The 23,029-nt window shown below is 41.0% G+C and overlaps 1 protein-coding gene across 5 annotated transcripts in view; it reads right to left on the bottom strand.

Annotated features, from left to right (window-relative positions):
- Positions 1-2,297: 2,297 nt before the first annotated feature.
- Positions 2,298-23,029, bottom strand: part of KDM3A (lysine demethylase 3A) — a 54,036-nt gene continuing 33,304 nt past the window's right edge. For 3 of the 5 annotated variants that reach the window (XM_029937743.1, XM_029937746.1, XM_029937747.1), the window contains 14 exons: positions 20,552-20,704; positions 20,320-20,415; positions 19,801-19,928; positions 17,874-18,069; positions 15,685-15,857; positions 15,094-15,330; positions 13,511-13,682; positions 11,088-11,175; positions 10,257-10,387; positions 6,022-6,141; positions 5,803-5,942; positions 4,168-4,344; positions 3,950-4,084; positions 2,298-3,009 (listed from right to left, as the gene is read on the bottom strand). In XM_029937743.1, coding sequence (XP_029793603.1) covers positions 2,929-3,009; positions 3,950-4,084; positions 4,168-4,344; positions 5,803-5,942; positions 6,022-6,141; positions 10,257-10,387; positions 11,088-11,175; positions 13,511-13,682; positions 15,094-15,330; positions 15,685-15,857; positions 17,874-18,069; positions 19,801-19,928; positions 20,320-20,415; positions 20,552-20,704 — 2,027 coding nt within the window. In that variant the 3' untranslated portion in view covers positions 2,298-2,928. The remainder of the gene's footprint in view (positions 3,010-3,949; positions 4,085-4,167; positions 4,345-5,802; positions 5,943-6,021; positions 6,142-10,256; positions 10,388-11,087; positions 11,176-13,510; positions 13,683-15,093; positions 15,331-15,684; positions 15,858-17,873; positions 18,070-19,800; positions 19,929-20,319; positions 20,416-20,551; positions 20,705-23,029) is intronic. The other 2 variants (XM_029937744.1, XM_029937745.1) reach the window with 2 other exon arrangements.

The following is a 23,029-nucleotide window of genomic DNA, read 5'->3' as shown; positions in this document are numbered from 1 at the left end:
TTTTATTATAGTCAGACCATCTGTATCTTGCATTTGGAGTATTCAGAAAGTCCCGTTTGTTCTTTCTTTCCTGCTTTTCTAATCAGTTTCTTAAAAATAAGAATATACATTTTTAGTAAAATATACATAATAAAAAATTGAGTATTTTAGCCGTTTTTAAACGTGCAATTCTGTGGCGGTAAGGACATTTACAATGTTGTGCAACCATCACCACCATCCGTCCGCAGAGCATCATCCCAAACAAACTCTGTACCATTAAACAGCAACTCCCACTCCCCTTCCTTCCACTCCCAACACACCATTCTATTTGTCTAGAACATTGATTATTTTTTTAAATGTTTGTTTATTTTTGAGAGATAGACAGAGTGCAAGTAGGAGAGGGGCAGAGAAGGAGACACAGAACCCAAAGCAGGCTCCAGGCTCCAAGCTGTCAGCACAGAGCCAGACATGGAGCTCGAACTCACGAACTGCGAGATGGTGACCTGAGCCGAAGTTGGACGCCTCACCGACTGAGCCACAAAGGTGCCCCTGATTATTTCTCATAGACGTAGAATCAGATATCTATCCTTTTGTGTCTGGCTTATCTCACTTGGCATGCTTTCAAGATGCATCCATGTTGTAGCATGTGCCAGAATTTCCTTCATTTTTAAGACCAAAAAATATTCCTTTGTATGTATATGCCACATCTTGTTTATCCATTCCTCTGCGGATGGACACTTGGGCTGTTTCCAACTTTTTGCTCTGGTGAATAATGCTGCCATGAACATGAGTGTATGGGTATCTGAATCCTTGCTTTCAATTATTTTAAGTAAGCCTAGGAGTAGAATTGCTGGCTCATATGTTAATTCTGTTTAACTTTTTAAGGAAATGTATCCATACTTTAAAAAATATTGTTTAACACTATTATTGTTTAAATTCATCCAGGTTTGTAACTTCCCTTGTACTCAATTTTTTCTTGCATGCTCTGGGTTTTCTTTCCTAAGGATATCCTTAAAAGTTCCTTCAGTGAAGGCCTGAAAATAAACTCTGGTTTTCATCTGAAAATTTCCATAAAGAACAGGGAAAGAATTTTGCTGCGTCTGTACTTCTGTTTTCGGCTGTGCTCTTCAGCACGGGAAGAATGGCATCGATTTTCTTCTGACCTCCACGGTTGCTGTCATGAAGTCAACTGTTCGTCTGTCACTTCTCTGAAGATCATGTTTTCTCTGCTCTGGCTGCTTTTAATATAAAACATACTTGTTCGAGTATTCTTTTAACTTATTAATATATAGGCGGATTTTTAACTTATCTTGCTTGACTTAGGTGGGCTTCTCCAATCTGATGATGTCATTAATGCTAAAAAATTATCTCTGAACAGCATCCTTCCGCCCCCCCCCCCCCCCGGCTTGCACTCACTATCAAACCTGTATTTTTCAGTGTCCTGCTTATCAGTTAACATTTCTTTATAGTTTCCTATTATTCAATGATGTATTCTGTATTTTTACCAATCTCCCAGTTCATACAAGAATTTTTTTCTGCTTAACTCATCTGTGAATTTCTAATTTTAACCATCATGTCTCATTTCTATAAATTCTATTTAGCTTCTTTCCATAGTTGGTCATTTCTGTAAATCTCATTTTTTCATATTCCGATACGCTCATTTCTTTTAATGAATTAAACAGTTCAGAATATAAAATGATACTGGATCATTCCAGTCTGTAAACCTTTTCAGGCAATTTGAAAGTTCTTATTGATGATTGTTTAGGGTGGCTTTCTGTTTTCATATTTGTTGTTACAATGTATTTGATCATAAATAACAGAGGTGTAACTGTCTGTAGGACTCCTTTGAGGCCTGGCTTAAAGAGAAGCCCAGGGAAATACAGAAAGGTGGCTTCCTGATGAATTCTCTTCCTTCAGAAAAGATTGTTTTAAGATCCTACTGTTTAAAATTTCTAATAATTTCCTTTTCCTTTGTGAACTCTTATATTATGAAAGATAAGACAAACTATTTCAATCTCTTAGAAATATATTTTTAGAATCATTTAACCAGTCACTATTTGGTTTCTGGTTAACTTCCACTTCCAGATTTAGTTAACTGATGATATTTCTTTGCAAAAGTATGACACGGTTTCCATTTGGCTAAGAAAAAACTTATTTCCATGTTAGCATTATAAATAATCACTCACAAATCACCAGAGCATCTACTTTCTTTGCTTTTAAAAGGCATTCCTGGAGCAACCTCTTATACCTGGAACATTCGAGACAAGTGTGTTGAATCTATAGCCAGAGGATAAAAATGCCAATAAATGGAGTCAAAATATTATATGAATACTTTAATGCAAAATGCTTAACACTTAAAATTAGCAAAGCTTCATTTAAATTAAAACTCCATTTAACTAAAAGATGGTTAAACCCAAGAATTGTACAGTAGTTGATTTCTGCTATATAATGCCAGTCCTAATGCAATACAGTAGGAACTGCATCGTTAGCTGTCATTTCCTCCATCGCTCATCTGAACCCTAAGGGGTAGGGGAGAGGATACTCAGACAGACACAAAACAAAATACAACCAAATAAACTGTGCAGTGACTCCTAATAGTTAAATCCATTTGACTAAGTTGTCCAACCAAACAGCTGGGAAAAACTGCAGGTATTGTTCCAGAGCTGATAAGAGGTTTGGTTTTTACAGCATGGTAGAAGGTCTGCACTAGGTGAAAAGTCACAGTTTAAGGATGCATGTTCTGTAAATAGTTCCTTCATATACACATTTAGTGTGTGTAAACACTAGAAATATACATTAGACAGAGTACCCTTACCAGTTGGGTACAGTTTAAAAAAGAAGATGAGGTAACATGAATCTCAAAGTCCACAGGAATCCTGCCTGAAGAATTTGAACAGCTGCCAGTAATTTCACGTCCAATGTACAGGGGTAAAGGCGGCTCCTGGACCCCTACGGTTTGCCGAAACTGGATTCGCTGGCTTTCAGCATAGCAACTGCATCTTTCACTGCATGGTAGATGACATTCTTCACCTAGAAGGATGGGAGAAAATATGGTCAGTTTACCAATAAATCTAAAATCTGTCACTAAGAATCAATGTTTCCCCTACTTTTACTACCATTCTCTCTAAATTAAAAAAAATTTTTAATTTTTTTTAGAGAGAGAGAGAGAGAGCACGAGCAGGAGGATGGGTAGAGAGAATCTCAAGAAGGCTCCATGCTCAGCACTGAGCCTGAAATGGGGCTTGATCCCATGAACCATGAGATCATGACCTGAGATGAAATCAAGAGTTGGACGCTCAACCACCTGAGCCACCCAGTCACCCCTCTCTCCAAATTTAAAACTCAGGATGCAAAAGTCGATACTTAACAGGCCCCTAGACTCCTTTAGGCCAGTATTCCATACCCATTTTAAACCCATGCCTCCTTTTCCCTCTTTGTAGGTTTTGATGCCAGGTTGCACCGAGCCTGGTGAGTACAGGGAGAGGCAAGTCCTAAGGTACAATTTTTCAAAACTTGTATCTTTACTGAAGTTTCCAAACATGAAATTATATGTTATATAACTCACTACTGACAGCATCTTTGAACCCACTCTCTGAGATCCTCTTTTGACCCCAAAGATTCTATTCTGCTCTATTCAAGGATAACGACACCACAGCATTAAAAGTCTTTGTTCAAGACCAATGTCTGGGCAGACCTAATGGCAGTTGAGTCAGGATCAGAAATCAGATCTATTCATTTTCAATACTAAAGCTTGGGGGACAATACTTTACAGTCCAAACAACAGCAAACAAAGTGAGACTTCTATGTTTCTTCCTCCTTGGCCAAAATAGACAGTGGAACTAGACATAAGCTAGTTCATCAACTCATGTACCGAGTGTGATATGGCCAAGTTCCCAGATTCTCTTTATAAGGTCAATAATGGGTCATGAAGCCAGAGTCAGAGAAGACCAGGAATCAATAATATTTTTACCTGTAATTTATCTTCATGATTAGTATGAGTCTGTGACAGATAACGGAATTCCTGAGTAAGCCAGAAACAGTGTTTAACATGCTCTGGAGAAACAAAATCTTCGGCCACTTTGATACAGCTATATAAGTTATGAACCTGGAAAATACAAGCTATATCAGTAACACACATGCAAAAGTTCTTACTCTCAGGAGAATAAGGAATAAAGTAAGATGTCTTGCCTGATGTGGAGCTCCTGCTGGGATAAATACCACATCCCCAAGAAACTGTACAATAGCCCAGCCTTGAACTCCATACTCTTGATGAAGACGCTTTCTTAGTGATCGGTCTAAATACCAGCTCTGATCATGAATCGGATCATGGTCTGCTGGGTTTTCTTGACCTTGCTCTTCTGAAACCTAGAATACATTTGAAATATTATGAAACTGAGCAACATACTAAGGCTCAAGGAGGGCACTTTCCCCCTCTGAATAGTGCGAGCAGTCAACAGATGTCAGGTCTCCTCAATGGATCTCTATTGGCAGAAAGAGGGAAGTAATACTCAAAGACATTAATTGAAAGAACCAAGAGAAAACCGTAAGAACATGTGGTTTTCCTTTTGTCATTTCCAATAACCTCTGGCAGTCTGCATAAATTTGGAAATGCTATATTTGGACAATATTTTGGTCTAGACTTTTTTTAAACATTTATTTTTTGAGAGAGAGACAGTGTAAGCATAGGCGGGGCAAAGAGAGAGGAAGACATAGAATCCGAGGCAGGCTCTAGGGTCTGAGCTGTCAGCACAGAGTCCAGTGTGGGGCTTGAACCTACGTACTACAACATCATGATCTAAGCCGAAGGTGGATGCTTAACTGACAGCCACCAGGCGCCCCTGGTTTAAACTTTTGAATATAAATAGGCTCGAGTCCTTAGAAACAGATTGCTGTATTGCAGTTATTAAAAGTCTATATTCACTCAGCAATCTGAATTACAGACAAGTCCCAAAGATAGCTATAGATTAAATTTGTTTATTTTAGACAGAGTTATTTGGCAGCCCACACTCGGGGTGACACAGTCAAAGGAACAATATGGTGACCAGCAGGTTTTGGAGGAGTCCAATGATCCTAAGTTAGACATAGCTTTGATTCAAACAATGCTGGTTAAGGACCTGCTTGGTAGCAGGCAACAGGCTAGGAGTGTTCATCTTCATTCCTCATGAACAACTGAAGAGAATCAGCTGCAGATACTGGGCTACAGTCAGCAGCCTCAGTGGCAACCAGGTTAGACACTGAATGGGTCCATTCTGCCTAGAGCGTCCACACACAGCCCTTGCTGAACAAACCTGCCTACTAGGAAAAACTTGAAATCTTAAAAACCCCTGCATCTCTTTCCAATGACCCTTCACAAACTAATGGCCACAAGCAATGCCTGCGGTTTTCCTGAGAGTAGGCAAAACCTACAGGGACCTAAGTAACTCCCTCAGAGCAAAGATAATAAGGGCCAAGGAATTATATATGAACTTCTGAAGTATAGTACTCAGATCTTCAAGGCAATAAAAACAAATTGATATTAACAGATGATCAGAGGAACTAACCTGAAGGTAGAATGCACGAAAATCACCAAATCCATTATAATGTAAGACACAGACATACGGAAAAGGCCAAGGCCCCCCTCCTCTTTTCAAAGACATGAGCCCCATCACTTAGAAGTCTTTGTTCCTCAGCACCCAGCTTCAGCCCCGTCAGCCTGACACACACAGGTCTAAGTTTTGAGGTTGTAATTCTTTCCTAGTAACCAGCTAGTCTCAACATGTGTAATTTATAATGTTGGTATTCTCCATGCCTCTCTCCTCACATGCCACAGGATAAAGAGCACACCTTTTTAAGGAATTCTCGTATTTTCTCCGTGTCCTTCGCAGCATATATGTGCCAGAGGGCTCCTGGCTTCTCTTTTCCCTCAATAAACCGCTTTATTGTGAGTTCATCAGAATCTCCGTCTTGGATGGTTTTAAGGACTTCTGGAGCAAGAGAAAGCAAAGATCAGACCACAGTCTCCAGCTCAGAGAGTAAGCTCCACTTTAATGTGCAGCACCCTACCTTCTTCTTGGTCACACTGTCCTTTGGGAATTCCCACATACACCATGACATTAGCTGCATCAGATACATCTAAGTGAAGATTTGTTGTTCCGTACTTCCTGTCTTCAGGAGTAATCAATCCTGCCAACAGAAAACACCTTAAATTTACTGAGATGTGAAGCCTGCCATTGTCTTTCCCACTCCCTGGGAGATATGAGCGATACTTGGTCACAAAACCTAAAAAGCTGCCTCTCTAAAGCATGTACAAGAGAAGAGTATTTAGTATTAAATTATCCTTTCAACTTTGAAAGAAAGCAACCTCATCAAATATTTAATCCAAAAAAAAAAAAAAAAAAAGTCCTAACAGTAGAACTTCTGTTTCTGATGACAGGCAAAGTAGGTCCTTGACACATGCTCCTGTAAAACTAAAAGTCCTGGATGAAATGTTGAAAAAAAATTTTCTTTTAATGAATCAGTGTGGTGGCAAGAAAAAAAGAAATACTCATAAGCCAAAAACCCAAAAAGCAGGACTCAGGAATGGTACAGTAGCTCCTCCAAAAGGCCATGTGCTTGAGCAGGTGAATCCAAGCTCTGGCTGTCACAGCCCTGCAGGGTAAAACATATGGCCCCGCGTCCACTCAGGATGGAGAGTCTAACAGAAACCCCCCTCACATACACATAAAGCTGGGGCCTCAAGTGGATATACACTCAGAACAAAAGACAACACTGCTTTGGTTCCTTAAGCTGTGAAACAACCACCAAACAACAACAAAACCCCAGGGAAGGTAGGGTGAGCCACAGCACAAGCTCATAGTCTTATTTTAATTTCTTACCCCCAGGAAAAGATCTACTTTGCTCAGTAGTCACCCTGAGGCTCACCAAGCCCTATGGTCACCTTGGACAGCCCACCCTGACAGGAAGGCTCTGCTTCTTGTTTTTTCTTTTTAAAAAAATTTTTTTAATGTTTTGAGAGAGAGAGAGAGAGAGAGAGACAGCATGAGCAAGGGAGGGTCAGAGAGGGAGACACAGAATCTGAAGATAGGCTCTAGGCTCTGAACTGTTGGCATAGAGCCCGACACGGGGCTTGAACCCGTGAATCGTGAGATCATGACCTGAGCAGAAGTCAGACGCTTAACCGACTGAGCCACCCAGGCGCCCCTAGGTTCTGCTTCTTAAACAGGCAGTGAAGGGAAACCTGGCTTGAACTGGGCAAGCGGAGGCCATTTGCTTACCTGCCAGCCCATGAAACAGGCCTGTTTGTTTGGAGGAGGCCAAGGACTTCCCTCTGATTTGTGAGAGCTGCAGTTCTAGGAGCTGCTCTACATAGCAGAGGGTACCCCATAATATCCACCCAGAACCGTGGCCCTAGAGCCCTGCTGTGCTCTCCTTTCCATTCATGACCTATCAGCCCCAGGAGTGAGGAGAACATTAGGTATTAGGGAAAAATCTCAAAGGATGTGCTTCAAAGGTGATATATCAAAGGAGATTTGCTTTAAAATGGTAAGGGAAAAGTATAATGGGATGGGATAAAACAACACTCATGGTAAAAAACCGATAGCTACTGTGACTGAGTGGTAAGTATATGGGGAGTCACTGTATTAGACTCTGAAGTTCTAAGTGTAATTTTTCTGTAAAAAACAGTAAAATTAAAATTTCAGAAGGAAAAGCAATCAAGAAAAATGAATGAAATGGATAATAATAAATGATAGCATGCATGAATGTCCAAAAGTCTGATTCTATTTACATAAAGATCAAACACAAGTTAAATATGAAAGACTATTTTGTGGGGATATGGTCAGTGCCAAATAGGGAAGGAGGCAATACCTACCCAGCCATCAGCCCCAACGCCCATCCAAATGTGGCCATAGCAACTGCACGCTGATAAAGCAATCTCTAAATTGAGAGAGCCTGAACTCCAACAGACTAAGGTTATAAAAACACAAAGGTCTCAGGGAAAGGGTTCCCAGAAAATAGAAAATCCTGAAACACAACACCATGGACTGTTATGAAAAGCACATGAGCTGACAGTAATCTGGGCCGCTGGTGACACCCTGGGGTTGGGGGCAGAGTAGGATGGCTCTAGCCTGGAAACCAGAGGACTTGATGTGCTAGTCTCAGACCTGAGAAGGTCACTGTCCCTGCTACTGTCCTGAAGACCTGGCCCCCATCTGTAAAGCCGCTGCTGGTACTGGAGCTGGAGAGATACTGACTCTCTTTCTCCAAAGAGCCTTTCACTCTACTCTGAGGAGTCACAGCTCAAGCACTCAACCTTTGAAAATGACTGCTCTGTAATTTTATGAAAGGATACAAGGTATTTGAAAATGAACACATTTTCATTATTTTCAATCCCTCTCTGCTTACTCTGGATGGGAACACTTGTCACAGGTAAAGCTTTTAAAGAGGAACACTGCCATCTATCTATTGGTGTCCATGCTGCCAAGCCATTCAAACCAAGCAAACAACTTACTCTGAAAACTTCTCAGATAACCACTTCTACCATAAAGCTTCAGGATGTCTACAAAGCACAGATAATCACTACGCAACGTTACACCACTTCCACCATTCACTTTGGTGGAAAAATACTTTCATTTACGTAAGTTCATTGTACACCCCCACTGTGAACAGAGTGTACCCTCAAACCCCAACCAACTAGCTGCTCTGAAGGGCTTGCAGGAAGGAAGTTCAACTAGGGAACATGCAACACCCCCACAGTGTATGTAGGGCTCTCTAAACGGAGAGCTGGAAAGCAAAGGGAATAGGCCAGGGGACCCCTGCCTGCTGTGTCCTCTCTCCTACAGACTATTTCTCACGATCTTGGGCATCTAGACCGTGGGAGCTTCCCAACATAAACTCCCTTCTCGAAATGTCCCCTGACTCCAGTCCAGGTGGATCCCTGAGCTGACTCCACCCTAACAGAAGAATGGTGGGGCTGAGTTCCAAGCCCCTGTTCTCTCCCAACAGTCTTGGGAGAACAGGGCAAAGATGCCAAAAGTCCTTTCTTCAGGCCTCAAAGACTAAAGGTGAGAGTAGTTATGGGAGGAAGGAATAAAATCAAATAAATAATTTCTAGAAGGACTGGAGAAATGGGGTCCAGATAGAAGCAAATTCAATAAATGATCCAAACAACTGAAACTTCATTTAACAATCAACTGGTTCAAAAAATTGCTTCAAAAAAAACCAACTATCATCAAAACCTAACAGAAAACTAGTCAAGGTCACAGTATTAAGGATAAAAGATGACTCTGGTAACCAAGGAAATCAATCTCTATCCTGTACAGTCCTCCTCACTGGACAATTTACAGAGTCATGCCTAAACAATGAAAATCCAATTCAAAGGGTACTTCTAGGGGCACCTTAGTGGCTAAGTTGGTTAAAGTGTCCGACTTCGGCTCAGGTCATGATCTCACAGTTCGTGGTTCGAGCCCTGCACCAGGCTCTGTGCCGACAGCTCAGAGCCTAGAGCCTGCTTCAGTTCTGTGTCTCCCTCTCTCTGCCTCTCCCCTAGTTTCACTCTGTCTCTCTTTAAAATAAACAATAACAGGGGCGCCTGGGTGGCTCAGTCGGTTAAGCGTCCGACTTCGGCTCAGATCAGATCTCACGTTCGTGGGTTCGAGCCCCGCGTCAGGCTCTGTGCAGACAGCTAGCTCAGAGCCTGGAGCCTGTTTCTGGTTCTGTGTCTCCTTCTCTCTCTGCCCTTCCCCCTCTCATGCTCTGTCTCTCTCTGTATCAAAAATAAATAAAAAACATTAAAAAAATTTAAAAAATAAAATGAAATAAAATAAAATAAACAATAACAATAACAAAGGGTGCTTCCAATACTAACTTAAGGAACAAACGACTCACCAACATGGATGGATAGCATTTAAGTGTAGCTGGTGTTAAACAGCTGGAATGCTAGCAGACGGACTTTAAAATGAGTAACAGAATTAGACTGATTTGATGACATACCATACAACTATTAAAAATACCACACTAAAAATGATTAAGCAACACAAAAATTTTAAGATATAATATTAGATGTGGAAAAGCGAAAAATTAAAAATTTTGTTATGTCCTGCCAACTATGAACTATGAAAAGGAAACATACATATACACGGAAAGGAATGAAAGGAAATACACAAAAATGAAGCCAACTGTGGTGTTCTTATGATTATGAATGTTTTCCATCTCTACCTCCCCCAAAAGCAATTTTCTAAACATTCAGACTTCATTCTATTTCTATTATAAGGTTTTCAAGTTAGCCATTTCTTCCTTACCATAAGCATTATACATCTTGGGACCAAGATCTGGCCTAACAAAGTAGTTTGGCAGCCTGGAGGCCAAGTTTAGTTTGCCGTCTCTCCTTGTGTACTCAGGCAATGGAATGTTGGCCATTAGATCATCAAACCTAGGACAAGAGAACCAAGCATTAGTAAAATAAACTTGCCTTTCTAATCCATCATTGTGTGATCTTGTTTTGTTCCTTCTTACCAAAAGAAACAAAAATATCTGTGCTCATAAAAATGGAGATAGCTTTTCTTAACGGTATTTAAGATCAGACTTAGAGTAGCTATGAATAAAGATGTCTTCTTTCTCTCCTACAGCACACAATAATCTGGAATATTTCAGACAGATGATTTGAGCGATAACTTCCTGAGGATAAAAAGTGACACTCAGGGATGTATTACTAGTTCTAAGCATTCTTAGCACTCAAAGTTCAAGCTCAAATCAGGAAACTGGATCTACCAGTTCAGCAATCTTTGCTGTTTAATGCAACGGCATCATTACATTAAACCTGATGTGTCTGATTCCAGCACTGCCTCCGGCGCGGAGGCTACATACCTCAGCGGGCCTCTTTCTGGCAGAGCGCTACCGCAGAAACTGGTGGACCTTGCATTAGTCAGCCAGCTCTCAGACTCAGTAACTTCTCCATCTCGTTTAAAACACACATCTCCAAAGACTATTGTCAAGAAATGAAATATCAGCACCAGTGGAACTATCCTATCTTTCATCTTTCCCTTCTGAAAACTGTTTTCTCACCACCTCAAAAAGAATTTATCCCACCAAGTTAAAGACAGACTCATCCTTCACTCCACCGATAATCATACCTAGAAGGCATCATGTCTCTAAAGTCTTCTCCTGGTGGCCAGTCCTTAAGTTTCAACACCATTGGTTCTTTTTCATTTTTCAAGCGGTCTAAAAGGTAACCAGAATTACTGAACCGTTACTATTCATAACTTAGAAACAGACCAAAATAAATGGCAAAGTAGCATATTAGGCTTAACAATACAATAAAATTTACCTCTGAAAAATCTTCATAACCCAATGTTTAGTACAGAAATATTTTTAATATTCCCCTCCTGCCAATTATAATAAAATTGCCTATTTTATTTCCATAGGACCAAGAAACCCGTTCAAACCCAGGAGGTAGCATGGGAGTAGCAAAATAAAAATTTTGCTACTAAGTTTTTAAAGTTTCTAAGTTTTTAAACTGCTGCTCACGTAGGAGATTTCAGCCACCCCCTTTTGCCCTTTATACACAGGGGATGTTTTGACCGCTGTCCATCTCAGATCCAGTCTTCCTCTGACATGGTGTTCGGAAGAAGTGAGCAGCTCTCCAACTAATAAACAGCAGGGCACTTTATCAATCAGAGGCCACAGATTAGACCAGGTTTTCTGAAGACCATGAAATAAAAATGACTTGTTTTACTCAGACACCGAAACTACCTGATGTTCTGTCCAGAGATAACCCATAACCGGGGCCAACAGCACATAGGCTTTAGTCAGAATATTACCCATTGCAGGCAATGCCAAGGAACCAAGAGCCAAGCTCTACTTGAAAAATAAGTTGATAATTACAATTAATAGCAATGACAACTATTATATCATTTCTTGCTGTGTTCTAGTCTCTGCTAAGTGTCTTAACCATTTAATCTTACAACTAAAGCCAACATCCCAGTGAGATTAGGCACTATTTAATATTCCCATTTTGGGATGAGGAAACTGGCAGATACCCAAGGTCATCCAGCTGCTAAGTAGCAGAACTAGAACTGGAACCCAGGTTTGACTTCAGACCCTGTATTCTTGAAGACTAACGTTTGTAATAATGTTTTGTAGTCAAGCAAATACTGTCTCATAACTGAGCTTAATTAAGTGCACACTCCAGGAGTGTGAAAAACACAGGGCCCAGTGTATGTTCAGAATACCAGTAGTGCCCAGCGTGGGTGGTATGCTGGGGATGTGCGCAGCAGAGTCATCAGTACAGAAAAGGCAAGCTATAGTTGATTCGTAGCTGTTTTCACCATCTACCGGCATGAGGAAGTTTGAGTCCCAGAAAACTAAGTTACCAAGCTCATATATACAAGTGCATATCAAGAGTCAGGCTTTGAACTCAGGCCTCACTGGAAAGCTTTCCAAGGTTGGCCTCAGCTGCACAGGGCTGCCCTGCCAGACCGTGTCCGTCCTGGGACACCAATATCTAGAGACTGAGGGAGGCAGGGGGATAAAGGCACTGACATTTCCAACTTCAGCCTAATCTGAGACAATGGAGGGCGATCCTTGCTTCAGAACTCCCTGCAAGACTGGCTGAGGCTTTGCTGAGTCTGCACTGTGGCTGACTCCTTTGCCTGCTCAGTCCTGCTTCCTCTTCCTTTATTTCGCAGATGTTGATCCCTAAGTAACCACCTTATGTCTGAAACTCCATCTTAGTATGTACTTGTAGAAAATCCCATCATGCCTTGTAGTAAATACATTGTTATAAATCAAGTATGAGCCATAATATGTAAATATGGACAAAAGTGAATAAGGAAGCAGACTGAATGATGGAAGTGTGTCTAAACAAGTGAGGGTGATGAATGAGTGACCTTGAACTACTGAGAGTCTAAAGAATGAGCTGGCCGAACTCTCCAGTAGGGATGGAGGACTGGTGACAGGTGCCTGTGATGTGAATCCCAAGGGTCAAAGATGAACCTGATGCTCTTGGAAATAGTTTACTGACTGGCCAATACACAGAAAGGGCCAGACCTTAGCACCAGACACACAGCCTTCTTACTTCCTCAATGTCCCCTAGCCCAGACGCAGTAGGCAGTGACCAGGACACCCATTGTTAAATGAATTTACATTCTCTAGCATCTTCAGGTCTTATTTTCTTAATCAATAATTAAAAACTTAAAAAGTAAAAAGGATGTATAAAGGTGAGATACACAAAACCACCAGCCGTGACTCCGAAGCCCTGGCTCTGCGCTCCCCTCCCGCTGGACACAAACGGAAGCACAGAATTTCTGTCACAGGACAGACATGGAGCCACCTTAAGTACTGATAACGAAAACCTCACCTCTTTAAGAGACTACAAAGTGAATGGGCCTCGTGTCAAAAGCATAAGCTTTGCAATAAGGAGAGGAAGAAATAACACACTAATTTTAAACTCCAATATCACAGACAATGCTGTTGTTGCCATGAAGGGCTTCAGACTCTCGCCACTCCTGTGCCCCCCTTTCACATTTTAACCCCGTAAAAGGTCTTTAATACATACTTGGAACATCTTCAAATCCATCCCAGAAGTCTCCTACTGTGGCTCCTGTGATGATTTCATTGGTCCTACAGTTAACTAGGTCTACTTCCTGATTCCCAAACTCCTTCCTGAAGGATTCAGGTTTCCAAAGGTCAGAGTTCAATTTATGATGCACGCCCGATACCATCACTGGCTAAAAAAAAGAGAACAAAATCTTTAGTTTAAACTCCCCCAGCTCTGTCCCCAAACCAGCGGCTGCCCCTTTTCAAACAGCTGCTTGTTCTTTCTCTGTGACTGGTCCTCAGTGTCAGATCCCAAAGTGGCAGCTTAGTGCCCCGAGTTCCCACAGCATTTCTTGTCTTCACATAGTCCTTGCTCGAACTACATTAGTATGCTGCTACAAGCAAGGATCACCTCTTCTGACTCAGATCCCATTACTCACAGAATTTACTTGCTGCCAGGCAGGAACAGGCACTGAAGTGGCCAAGACAAGCCAGAAATCCCAATTTTTTAAAAAATGTTTTGTTGTCATTGTTGTTTATTTACTTATTTTTGAGAAAGAGAGAGAGAAAGTGCCAACGGGGGGAGGGGCAGAGAGAGGAGACACAGAATCCCAAACAGGCTCTGCACTGTCAGCACAGAGCCTGATGTTGGGCTTGAACTCACAAACTCGGAGATCATGGAGTGAGCCTGAGCCGAAGTTAAGAATCAGTCGCCTAAACAACTGAGCCACCTAGGCACCCCCAGAAATATCGATCTTTAGGTGAAACATTCTGACTAAAATACTGGTGAGTTCAACTTTTTTTTAAACAAGATGTAATCTAAACAAAACATGGGTGGTGGATTGTATTCAGCCTGTCATTGGCATCATGAACAAATCTTATTAGTTAGTATATGGGGCTGAATTTTTAAAATTCTTAAACTTTTTTTGGGTTAAATACATACATAACTTGGCAATTCCCCAAGTCCTGGCCTTGTCCCCAAGTCCTCCCTTAGTGAGGACTCCATTTGGTCCAGAAGAGAAGTCAAAGATCAGAAATACAAAAACCAAAACAAGAAACCAGAGGAGCAGGTCTACAAGCCATGCATCTCCTAAATCATCAACCAAAACCTAAGACTGAACAATGCTGCCCTTTAAAAACACGCCCCTGGGAGACTACACACCAAATCTGAGATGACACCACATGGCTCCGACCCCCCTAAAATTGCCTTCAGCACAAGGGTTTAACTCTGGGAAGAGGGACACATGATTTGAATAGTATTTTGTCTAATCCCCTAAACTCCATCAGCCTCTTAGTCATGCTCTCACTTCTGTTGGGGTTTAATCACCCAAGAATCACTGAGCCCAGAAAGCATTCATCAAAAACCCAATGATAAACTGGTTTGGAAGCAATATAAACCTCACTGGTAGAGAGCTCAGGAATGTCTGCTGTAAAAAATAAGACTCATAGCTACAGTGCCCTAATTAGATTCACCCTAAAGTATAAAAAAGTATATACCACTTACAATTGACAGGTAGAGGGTAGGGGGCAGGGTTGTCAGAAGCCTGCCAAAAGGCTCCCGCAGGGGGTCTGAGCTGGGCTGGGAGAGCTTGGCCGTCTTACCTGTCCTTGTTTCCAGCACTCCCTGAACACATTCCAGTTGCTCTTGTTGTTGGGATCCTGGAGGCACAGCAGGCGATTATCACACAGCCAATAGTGAGGAGTGTCAAAGCCCAGAATGCTGGGCTTAATTGTCAGTCCTTGAGGCCTCTTAGATAAATCAGAGGAAGTCTTATTTTGCACCAAGGAGGCAAAGATGTCATCGAGGATTTTTGGTGTATTCTTGAGTCCATTTTCTGTCTGAATTTGAGAAAGAACGCAAGTCTTAAATAGGTCATTCCCTACCATCAAAACACCCATTCCTGTAACAGTATGATGGGTATTATACATCCAGAGAAGATTCCATGTCAGGATCCTAAGACAAACAGGTAAATCCCCTTCCCTCACTTGACATTACAACTCACAGGAAGTACAGAAAAAGGTTTATAGGAGAGAACAGCCCAGCCCAGCGTGACAAGCCTGTGAAGCCTGCCGGCCCATGAAACCTGCGCCCATGAAGGAAAGTCCAGGTTCCAAATCCTTCTTTCTACTTCCTCTTCCTGTTCTGTTTTCATCTTTGTAAGGTGGAAGTCAAACAATAAAACAAATGCCTACCTTGCCAGAAGAGGAATTCAAGAGATTTCGGAGGAAACCAGAATTGTTGTTGCTTACAGGTGTTAAAATTGTGTTGTTAAAGGTGTGGAGGACTGTGCTGGATTTGCTCAAAGGGGGTAGGGGTGGAAGGCATTTGATTTCATTCTTTAGAACTGGCATTGTTGGCTGTTTTTCTAGAAACAAAACAAAAACCATCCAGATGAAAAAGCATTCCAAAAAGCAAATCCCTTATTTGTCTTCTATTAATAGAATTACTTTGGAACTTGGTTTTCATTTACTTTAGAACCAAAAAACTTAAGAGGATAAATACTAATGAAATTACTGATTTACACAAGGATTTCCAACTGGTATTAAAATAAAAATATCTAACATTCAAGGCGGTATCATGTTAAAAAATTTTTTTCTTGAGTATAGGTAATACATCAGGTTACTTCAGTTTCAGGGGTAGCTACCATAGGTCACCAGACAACAGTGTTATAGCATCACTGACTATATTCCCTATTGCTCTGCCTTTTATTCCTGTGACTTCATTCCATAACTGGAAGCCTGTATCTCCCACTCCACTTCACCCCTCTGCCCTCTTGCAAGTATAGATCTGATTCTACTTATTCTTATTCTTATTCTATTTATTCATTTGTTTTTTTTTTTTTAGATTCCACATGAGTGAGGGATGTCTGGGTGACTCAGTCAGTTGAGTGTCCAACTTCTGCTCAGGTCATGATCTCATGGTTCATGGGTTCAAGCCCTGTGTTGGGTTCTCTGCTGGCAGCTCTAGAGCCTAGAGCCTGCTTTGGATTCTGTGTCTCCCTCTCTCTCTATCCCTCCCCCACTGGTACTCTGTCTCTCAAATATAAATAAATGTAAAAAAAAAAAAAATTTAGGTTCCACACGAGTGAAATCATATGGCGAAAATGGTATTTTTTAAACTTCCATTTTCTATTTGTATGCTCCTGGTATACAAAAATACAATAGATTAACATTGTAACTGGCAACCTTGATACATATGTTTATTAAATATAGATACTTTTAAATTTTTCACATGTACAATCAGATTGTCTAAAATGTCTGACAGCTTTATCTCTTTCTTTCCAATCCTAACATCTTTTTCTGTTTGCCTTTTCAATAGACGGGGCTTCCGGTACAATGTTCAACAAAATAGTGAGGATAGGGATTCTCTTATTCCTGAACAGAGGCAAACTATCAAAAAAAAAAAAATCAATAAAAAAATCATTATATTTGCTGTCAGTTTTATTATAGAAACACACTAGATTGAGGATATTCCCTTTTGTTCCTAATTTAAGAGGTTTGTGTTTTTTAAATCATGAATAGCTATTGAATTTTACTACTTACTGTCTTGTAATATGACTTTTCTCCCACATTTTCAATGTTAAACTATAGCTGAATTTCTGAAGCCCTACTTGATCACCCTGTAGAATTCCTTTATTTATAGTGTTGAATTCTTTTTTTTAATGTTTGTTTATTTTTGCAAGAGAGAGATAGCAAGTGAGGGAAGGGCAGAGAGACAGAGAGAGACAGAGAATCTCAAGCACTGTGTGCACAGAGCCTGTTGTGAGGCTTGAACCCACAAACCATGAGATCATAACCTGAGCCAAAATCAAGAGTCGGATGCGAAACCAACTGACCCACCCATGTGCCCTAGTGTTGAATTCTATTCACTAAAATGTTGTTTAGGATCTTTGCATGAAAGAAATTAACCTGCAACTTTTTCTTTCTTACAACATAACTAAAAAGCATAATCACCTAAACCTAACTCCAAAGCCTATGTTCTTTATACTATCATCAAGCATCCTGAGACAAAGCACAGATGAGAAAAATAAAACTGAAGCCAGAACATTCCCATTAGACAAAATAGAAAAAACAAACAGGGTAAGGGTAGAAAGATGGAAAATCGCTTATTAAACAAGTCTCAGCCCCCTCCTTTCTTCCCAAACACAATCTCAACCTAGAGTTCCACTGTCAGCAAAAGTTCTCCCCTTTAGGGCTGCATTTTTAAAAATACTTGCATTTGTACTCAGGACTCAGGATAACTCCAGGGAGAACCAATACCTTTCATTCCATACACTTCTAATAACTGTTCTCACAGCAGCTGAGGCTGCCAACGCACCCCCCCCTCCCCCCATGGATGGCCTAAGTTCTCAGGAACCTACAGGAAAGCAGGGAATGCTCACCCTTGTTCTCCTTGTTGACATTGCCGCTGGTCAGGTCTGCCAGCCAGTTTAGAGGCGATGTGCTGGCCGGACAGGCAGGCTTCACGCTGCTGACTGGCTTGGAAGCAGCTTCCCCAGCTACAGGCACCGGCTCCGACACCAAGGCACTCTGCTGGAGCACGGCACCGATAGTAGGTTTTTCTCCAGCAAAGGAAGTCTGTGTTGAGTAGAAAAGAATTTTCCACAAGCTGAAACATGACATTTCCTTTCTCTTACCTTCTTCCCTAACAGCTCACAAGTAAGCGATAAATACTCCAAACAAAACCACATAATAGTCCTGGACATCGACACACAGTAACCTTACAATAATAGAGCAGAAATATACAAAATAAAAGGGATTTTAATTTTGTTCTTTAATTTAGCTTCTAAATATCACTGGTGAAAACAAAAGACATGTTTCCCTCCCTACCCCTTTATCACCCTTCTCTTACTCATACAAATCTTTACCACTCCTCCTATCATGCTGCTTTAAAATGAAGAGTTTGGGGGCATCTGGGTGGCTCAGTCGGTCAAGCATCCGACTTCAACTCAGGTCATGATCTCATGGTTCGTGAGTTTGAGCCCCACGTCAGGCTCTGTGCTGACAGCTCAGAGCTTGGAGCCTGCTTTGGATTCTGTGTCTCCCTCTCTCTCTGCTCCTCTCCTTCTCTCTCTCTGCTCCTCTCCTTCTCTCTCTCTCTCTCTCTCTCTCTCTCTCTCCTTCTCTCTCTGCCCTTCAAAAATAAATAAAAAACATTTTAAAAATATATAAAATAAAATGACTAGTTTGTGTCCGTCTCCCCTGTGAACTCACAGTATCCTGAATAGGCACTCACAGCATGGTTGCTGAAGGAAGGAAGGAAGAAAGGAAGAATGAAGGTAGGAAGGGAGGGAGGAAGCAGGGTAGGAAAGGTACAGTTGTGATTTCAGAAGGAAATGGGATGCAGAATAGAAAATGCTTTTTTATTTTAGCATAGCATAGTAGGCTTTAAAATGTGATCAACAGCTCTTTAAAAAACACCAACATTTAAAAAACTGGACATAGCACACCACTTATTTTTCTATTACTTAAAAACTGCCTTGATTCAGCTAATGAGTTTATACAAACTGCTGTGGTCCTGGTCTTTCTTTTACATGCGATGGATTTCTGGGATACACATTATCAGTATTATTATTCCTCTGTTATTGATGAGGAAGTAGAAGCACATGTAAATCAGTCCATGTGAGCCAAAGCTACACAACTAGAAAATGGCAGAAAAAGATTTCAAATTCAGTTCTGAGTCTAAGGAGCACAGCTCTTCTTGCTCTTCTGCCTTTGACACTAAAGCTTTATGAAAATGTAAAAGAACTGCTTATCAAATACAACGTGACAGAATGATACACTCGGGTACAGGGGAAGAAGGGAGACAGAGAGGGGTAGATGTGATGGAGGAGATGAAAAGGATGCTACTAGGAAAAGGCACATGAGTACATTTTTTGAGGTGAGAAATGAGTATATAAAGGTTCATTTCAATATTATTTCCTTCAACTCCTCAAATATATAGGTAAAATACATTCACTAATTTTAAAAGGTTGTAAAGAATATCTAATCTTAACTCTGTAAAGCACAAAGTTTTTTTAAAAACCCACATAAAATTCAACAGCAACTCATTAAGTAGACTACAATAGATAAACATTTTTGCTTTTTCAAGGAACAAAAATTAAAACCTACTAAGAGACTACAGATGAGGTCCACAAAAATAACATGGAAAGTGAGAATGGGTCTATGAAGTATCATGTGAAATGTAGGAGTTGTTTCTTTCCATGGACCACGGTCCCCATGTTCCTTTCAAATACACTATAGAAATCCTTGGGTTATTTGAAAAGACTACAATCTCAAGGTTGGTGAATCCAGCATAAACAGTAATACCTGTTTTATGTCTTCCTTTGAGGCTGGCTTTGAAAAGAGTTTGAATTGCCTGTTTGAACAGGGACAATTTGCTTTTATTCCCCATTTTGCTCTCACTGAATGAACAATGTCTCCAACATCATAGAGGGCTAGGGAAAAAAAGGGGGGAGGGGGGCAGAGACAAACATCTTAACAAGGGCATTAGGTACTTTCAACTTCAACATTACAAAGTAGAAACTGGTATTTTCAATAGGATTTTTATTTTTATTATTTTTAGCAGCATGGTGCTTCTATTTCCTCTTTTTCATCCTAAGTATGCCTTTCCCCACAAATGCATTTTTTCCTTCCTTCTACAAAATGATTCACATGACCTTAATCAAAATGTTTTTGGGGCATTACTTAACACATTTTTGGACAATTTATGGTACACACTAAAACAAGTAGCAAGTAACTATACTACAGAAAGTAAAACCAAACCACCAGCCCCTAGGAGCTAACCAGAAAAAGGGGAAAAGAAAATCATTGCGCCGCAAGAAATACCTTTTCCAGGAATAATCTGTGTAGGCATCAGGTTCTCTGGTTCATGTATCTGACTCTTCACACATCTTAGCCAAGAGAAAGTCTTGTAGGCAGCACCTACAAAGAAATGATTTGTAGTAATTGCTCCCCATGGACTCTGGCCCTAAGTGCTTCAGAAATCCATCAACCACAAATCAATCAATGGCCTAATTTGTGTAAGGGGGGCTTGAAGGAGAATCAAGTCATATCTAACCTTGTTGGCAATTCTTCCTCTTCATCCGGTAGCAATCCACACACACTCCAAACCCACACCGAGGACACACCCAATGCAGGTTGAAGATGGTGGTGTCACACACATCACACATTTCCCGGACACCTTTGACAGCTCGCTTCCAAGCAACCTGTCCTACAAAAATAAAAAAATCACTTAGTCTTGGGGAGGAGAGTGCTTCTGAAGTAAAACATGAAAGGGGAGAGAAGTTGGTATCATTCCTCCCTCTTGCTGGAGTTCCCATCAACTTTGTTTAGCCATCAAAGATCATCTCAAATGCCCCCTTGACCTCTCAACCCTCCATCATGAAGCTCTCCTGGATTCCTTCAGCACTCCCATCAACCTGTACTTGTATTTCAGACTCAGGCTTCTTTATACTGTATACAGTCAGGTGTAATTTTACCTCCTCCTAGGAAACCAAACTCCATACAAGCAGAATCCCTGCTTGGACTGTGCCTTATAACAAACCCACTCTGCACACCGCTGGTATGTAATAAGCCCTGCTGAATGAATCAGTGGAAAAAGCATCAATAATTACAAAAGCTGCAATTCAGACACAGGTATTACACAGCAGCGGTTCTTTCACCTTGTTTGGTTCATAAGCCCCTTTCAGAATCTGAAGGCAGTGTGGACGGACAATGCTTTCTCCAAAAAAAAGAGGAATGACTCAGGTCTGCCAACCCAACATAATTGTCAGGTTATTCACACAGGCCCTGAATCCATGCATACAGCCGAAGGAAAAACCATAGGGGGGTAGGGAAGCCGTAGGGAGCAGCACATTAACTTAAAGAGTCACAACAGTATACGGCACAACAGGACATGGCTGGTTCCTTCACTGGCCAGAGTCAGAAACTTGATTTTTTAGTGCCAGTAGTGATGCAGGCATCCAGGACTGAGTCCCACTAACCAAATATCCGACATGCTGAAGCATAATCCAAGATTCTACAAACTAGCATTTTGTGTTGCAATGGAAAAGCCCTGATACCTGGCCGGGGCGGCCTCACAGGATTGAGCAGGCCATCATACCCCTCCCCTAGTATGGAGGAGTGACAAATCAGGCATCAGAAAACCTCAAGGAGTATGTGCAAAGGGAGGACATTTTCCCAGATTGCAAAAAAGCCCAGTGTCGGTTAATCAGAAAGCTCTTTTCTGTTTCTCTCTTCTGAACAAGACTAGATCAACACTGCCCCATCCTTGTTTTATGGAAAATACCTTTTTCCCAATCCAATCTGTGGTTTATTCATTCTTTCTTGATGGACCAAAACATAAATGATCAATTTCAGCTTTTACCAAATTAATCCAATTGCTAAGTGAACTTTCGCCATTTCATTATAATATTAATAGTTCTGTGTGCTATACACAGAGCCTTTTAAAAACCGAGGTCTTATTACAGAGTATTCTTATACTTAACTACCTATTTAATGATTGTCATTGAAAAGACAGGATAAATGTATAAGGGTTGAGACCTGCTTCCTCATCTCAGGATCAGAGGGTAACCCTTTTAGGAACACCTTATGGTGCATTTGTCAGTATCATTCACAGTGAGTTCCTCTCTCCAACTGACCAGCTTGTCACCGAGGAATCAGAGAGGAACAGGATGATCAAAAAGGCAAGGAGAAAGGGTTAATCATATTTAAATCATCAAGGATAGAGATTCTTAGTTATGCTCTTACAAGAAAACTATCTGTACCTTTTTCTTTTTTTTTTTTAAATTTTTTTTACGTCTTTAGTTTTATTTTGAGAGACAGAGACAGAGAGTGAGCAGGGGAGGGGCAGAGAGAGAGGGAGACACAGAGTCCGAAGCAGGCTCCAGGCTCTGAGCTGTCAGCACAGAGCCCAATGCGGAGCTCGAACCCACGAACCATGAGATCATGACCTGAGCCGAAGTCGACGCCCAACCGACTGAGCCACCCAGGCGCCCCTGTACCTTTTTCTATACATTGTTCAGATTACTTTTCTTGAGCAAAGAAAAAACATCAGTTGCTTACAACAATCCTGCTAATTCAGGAGTGAAGCTACTAATATATTCCAAAGAAGTTTCTGGATTCCAGTCATTTATATACTACTTCTAGACCAATTACTAAGAATTTTTCTTGGGGCACCTGGGTGGCTCAGTTGGTTAAGTGACTGACTCTTGATTTCGGCCCCGGTCATGATCTCAGTTTGTGGGATCAGAGCCCCATTTCAGGCTCTGCACTGACAGCACAGACCCTGCTTTGGATTCACTCTCACACTCTCTCTGTCCTGCCCCACACATGCATGCGCGCGCTCTCTCTCTCTCTCTCTCTCAAAATAAATAAACATTTTAAAATAAAATAAAATGTGTAAAAAAATAATTCTTCTTTAACTCCACTTTTACTTAAGTGTATTTAACAAGGAAACTCTGTATCTCTACTAAAAATGGAAACCAGTGTCACTTGTCCTAAATAGAAGATTACAGGAAACACAACTTTAATAAGA

The sequence above is a fragment of the Suricata suricatta genome, chromosome 4 (genome assembly GCF_006229205.1).
Source record: "Suricata suricatta isolate VVHF042 chromosome 4, meerkat_22Aug2017_6uvM2_HiC, whole genome shotgun sequence".
Classification (NCBI taxonomy): domain Eukaryota; kingdom Metazoa; phylum Chordata; class Mammalia; order Carnivora; family Herpestidae; genus Suricata; species Suricata suricatta.
Note: the sequence above shows the minus strand (reverse complement) of the source record. Positions and strands in the feature narration are given on the sequence as shown.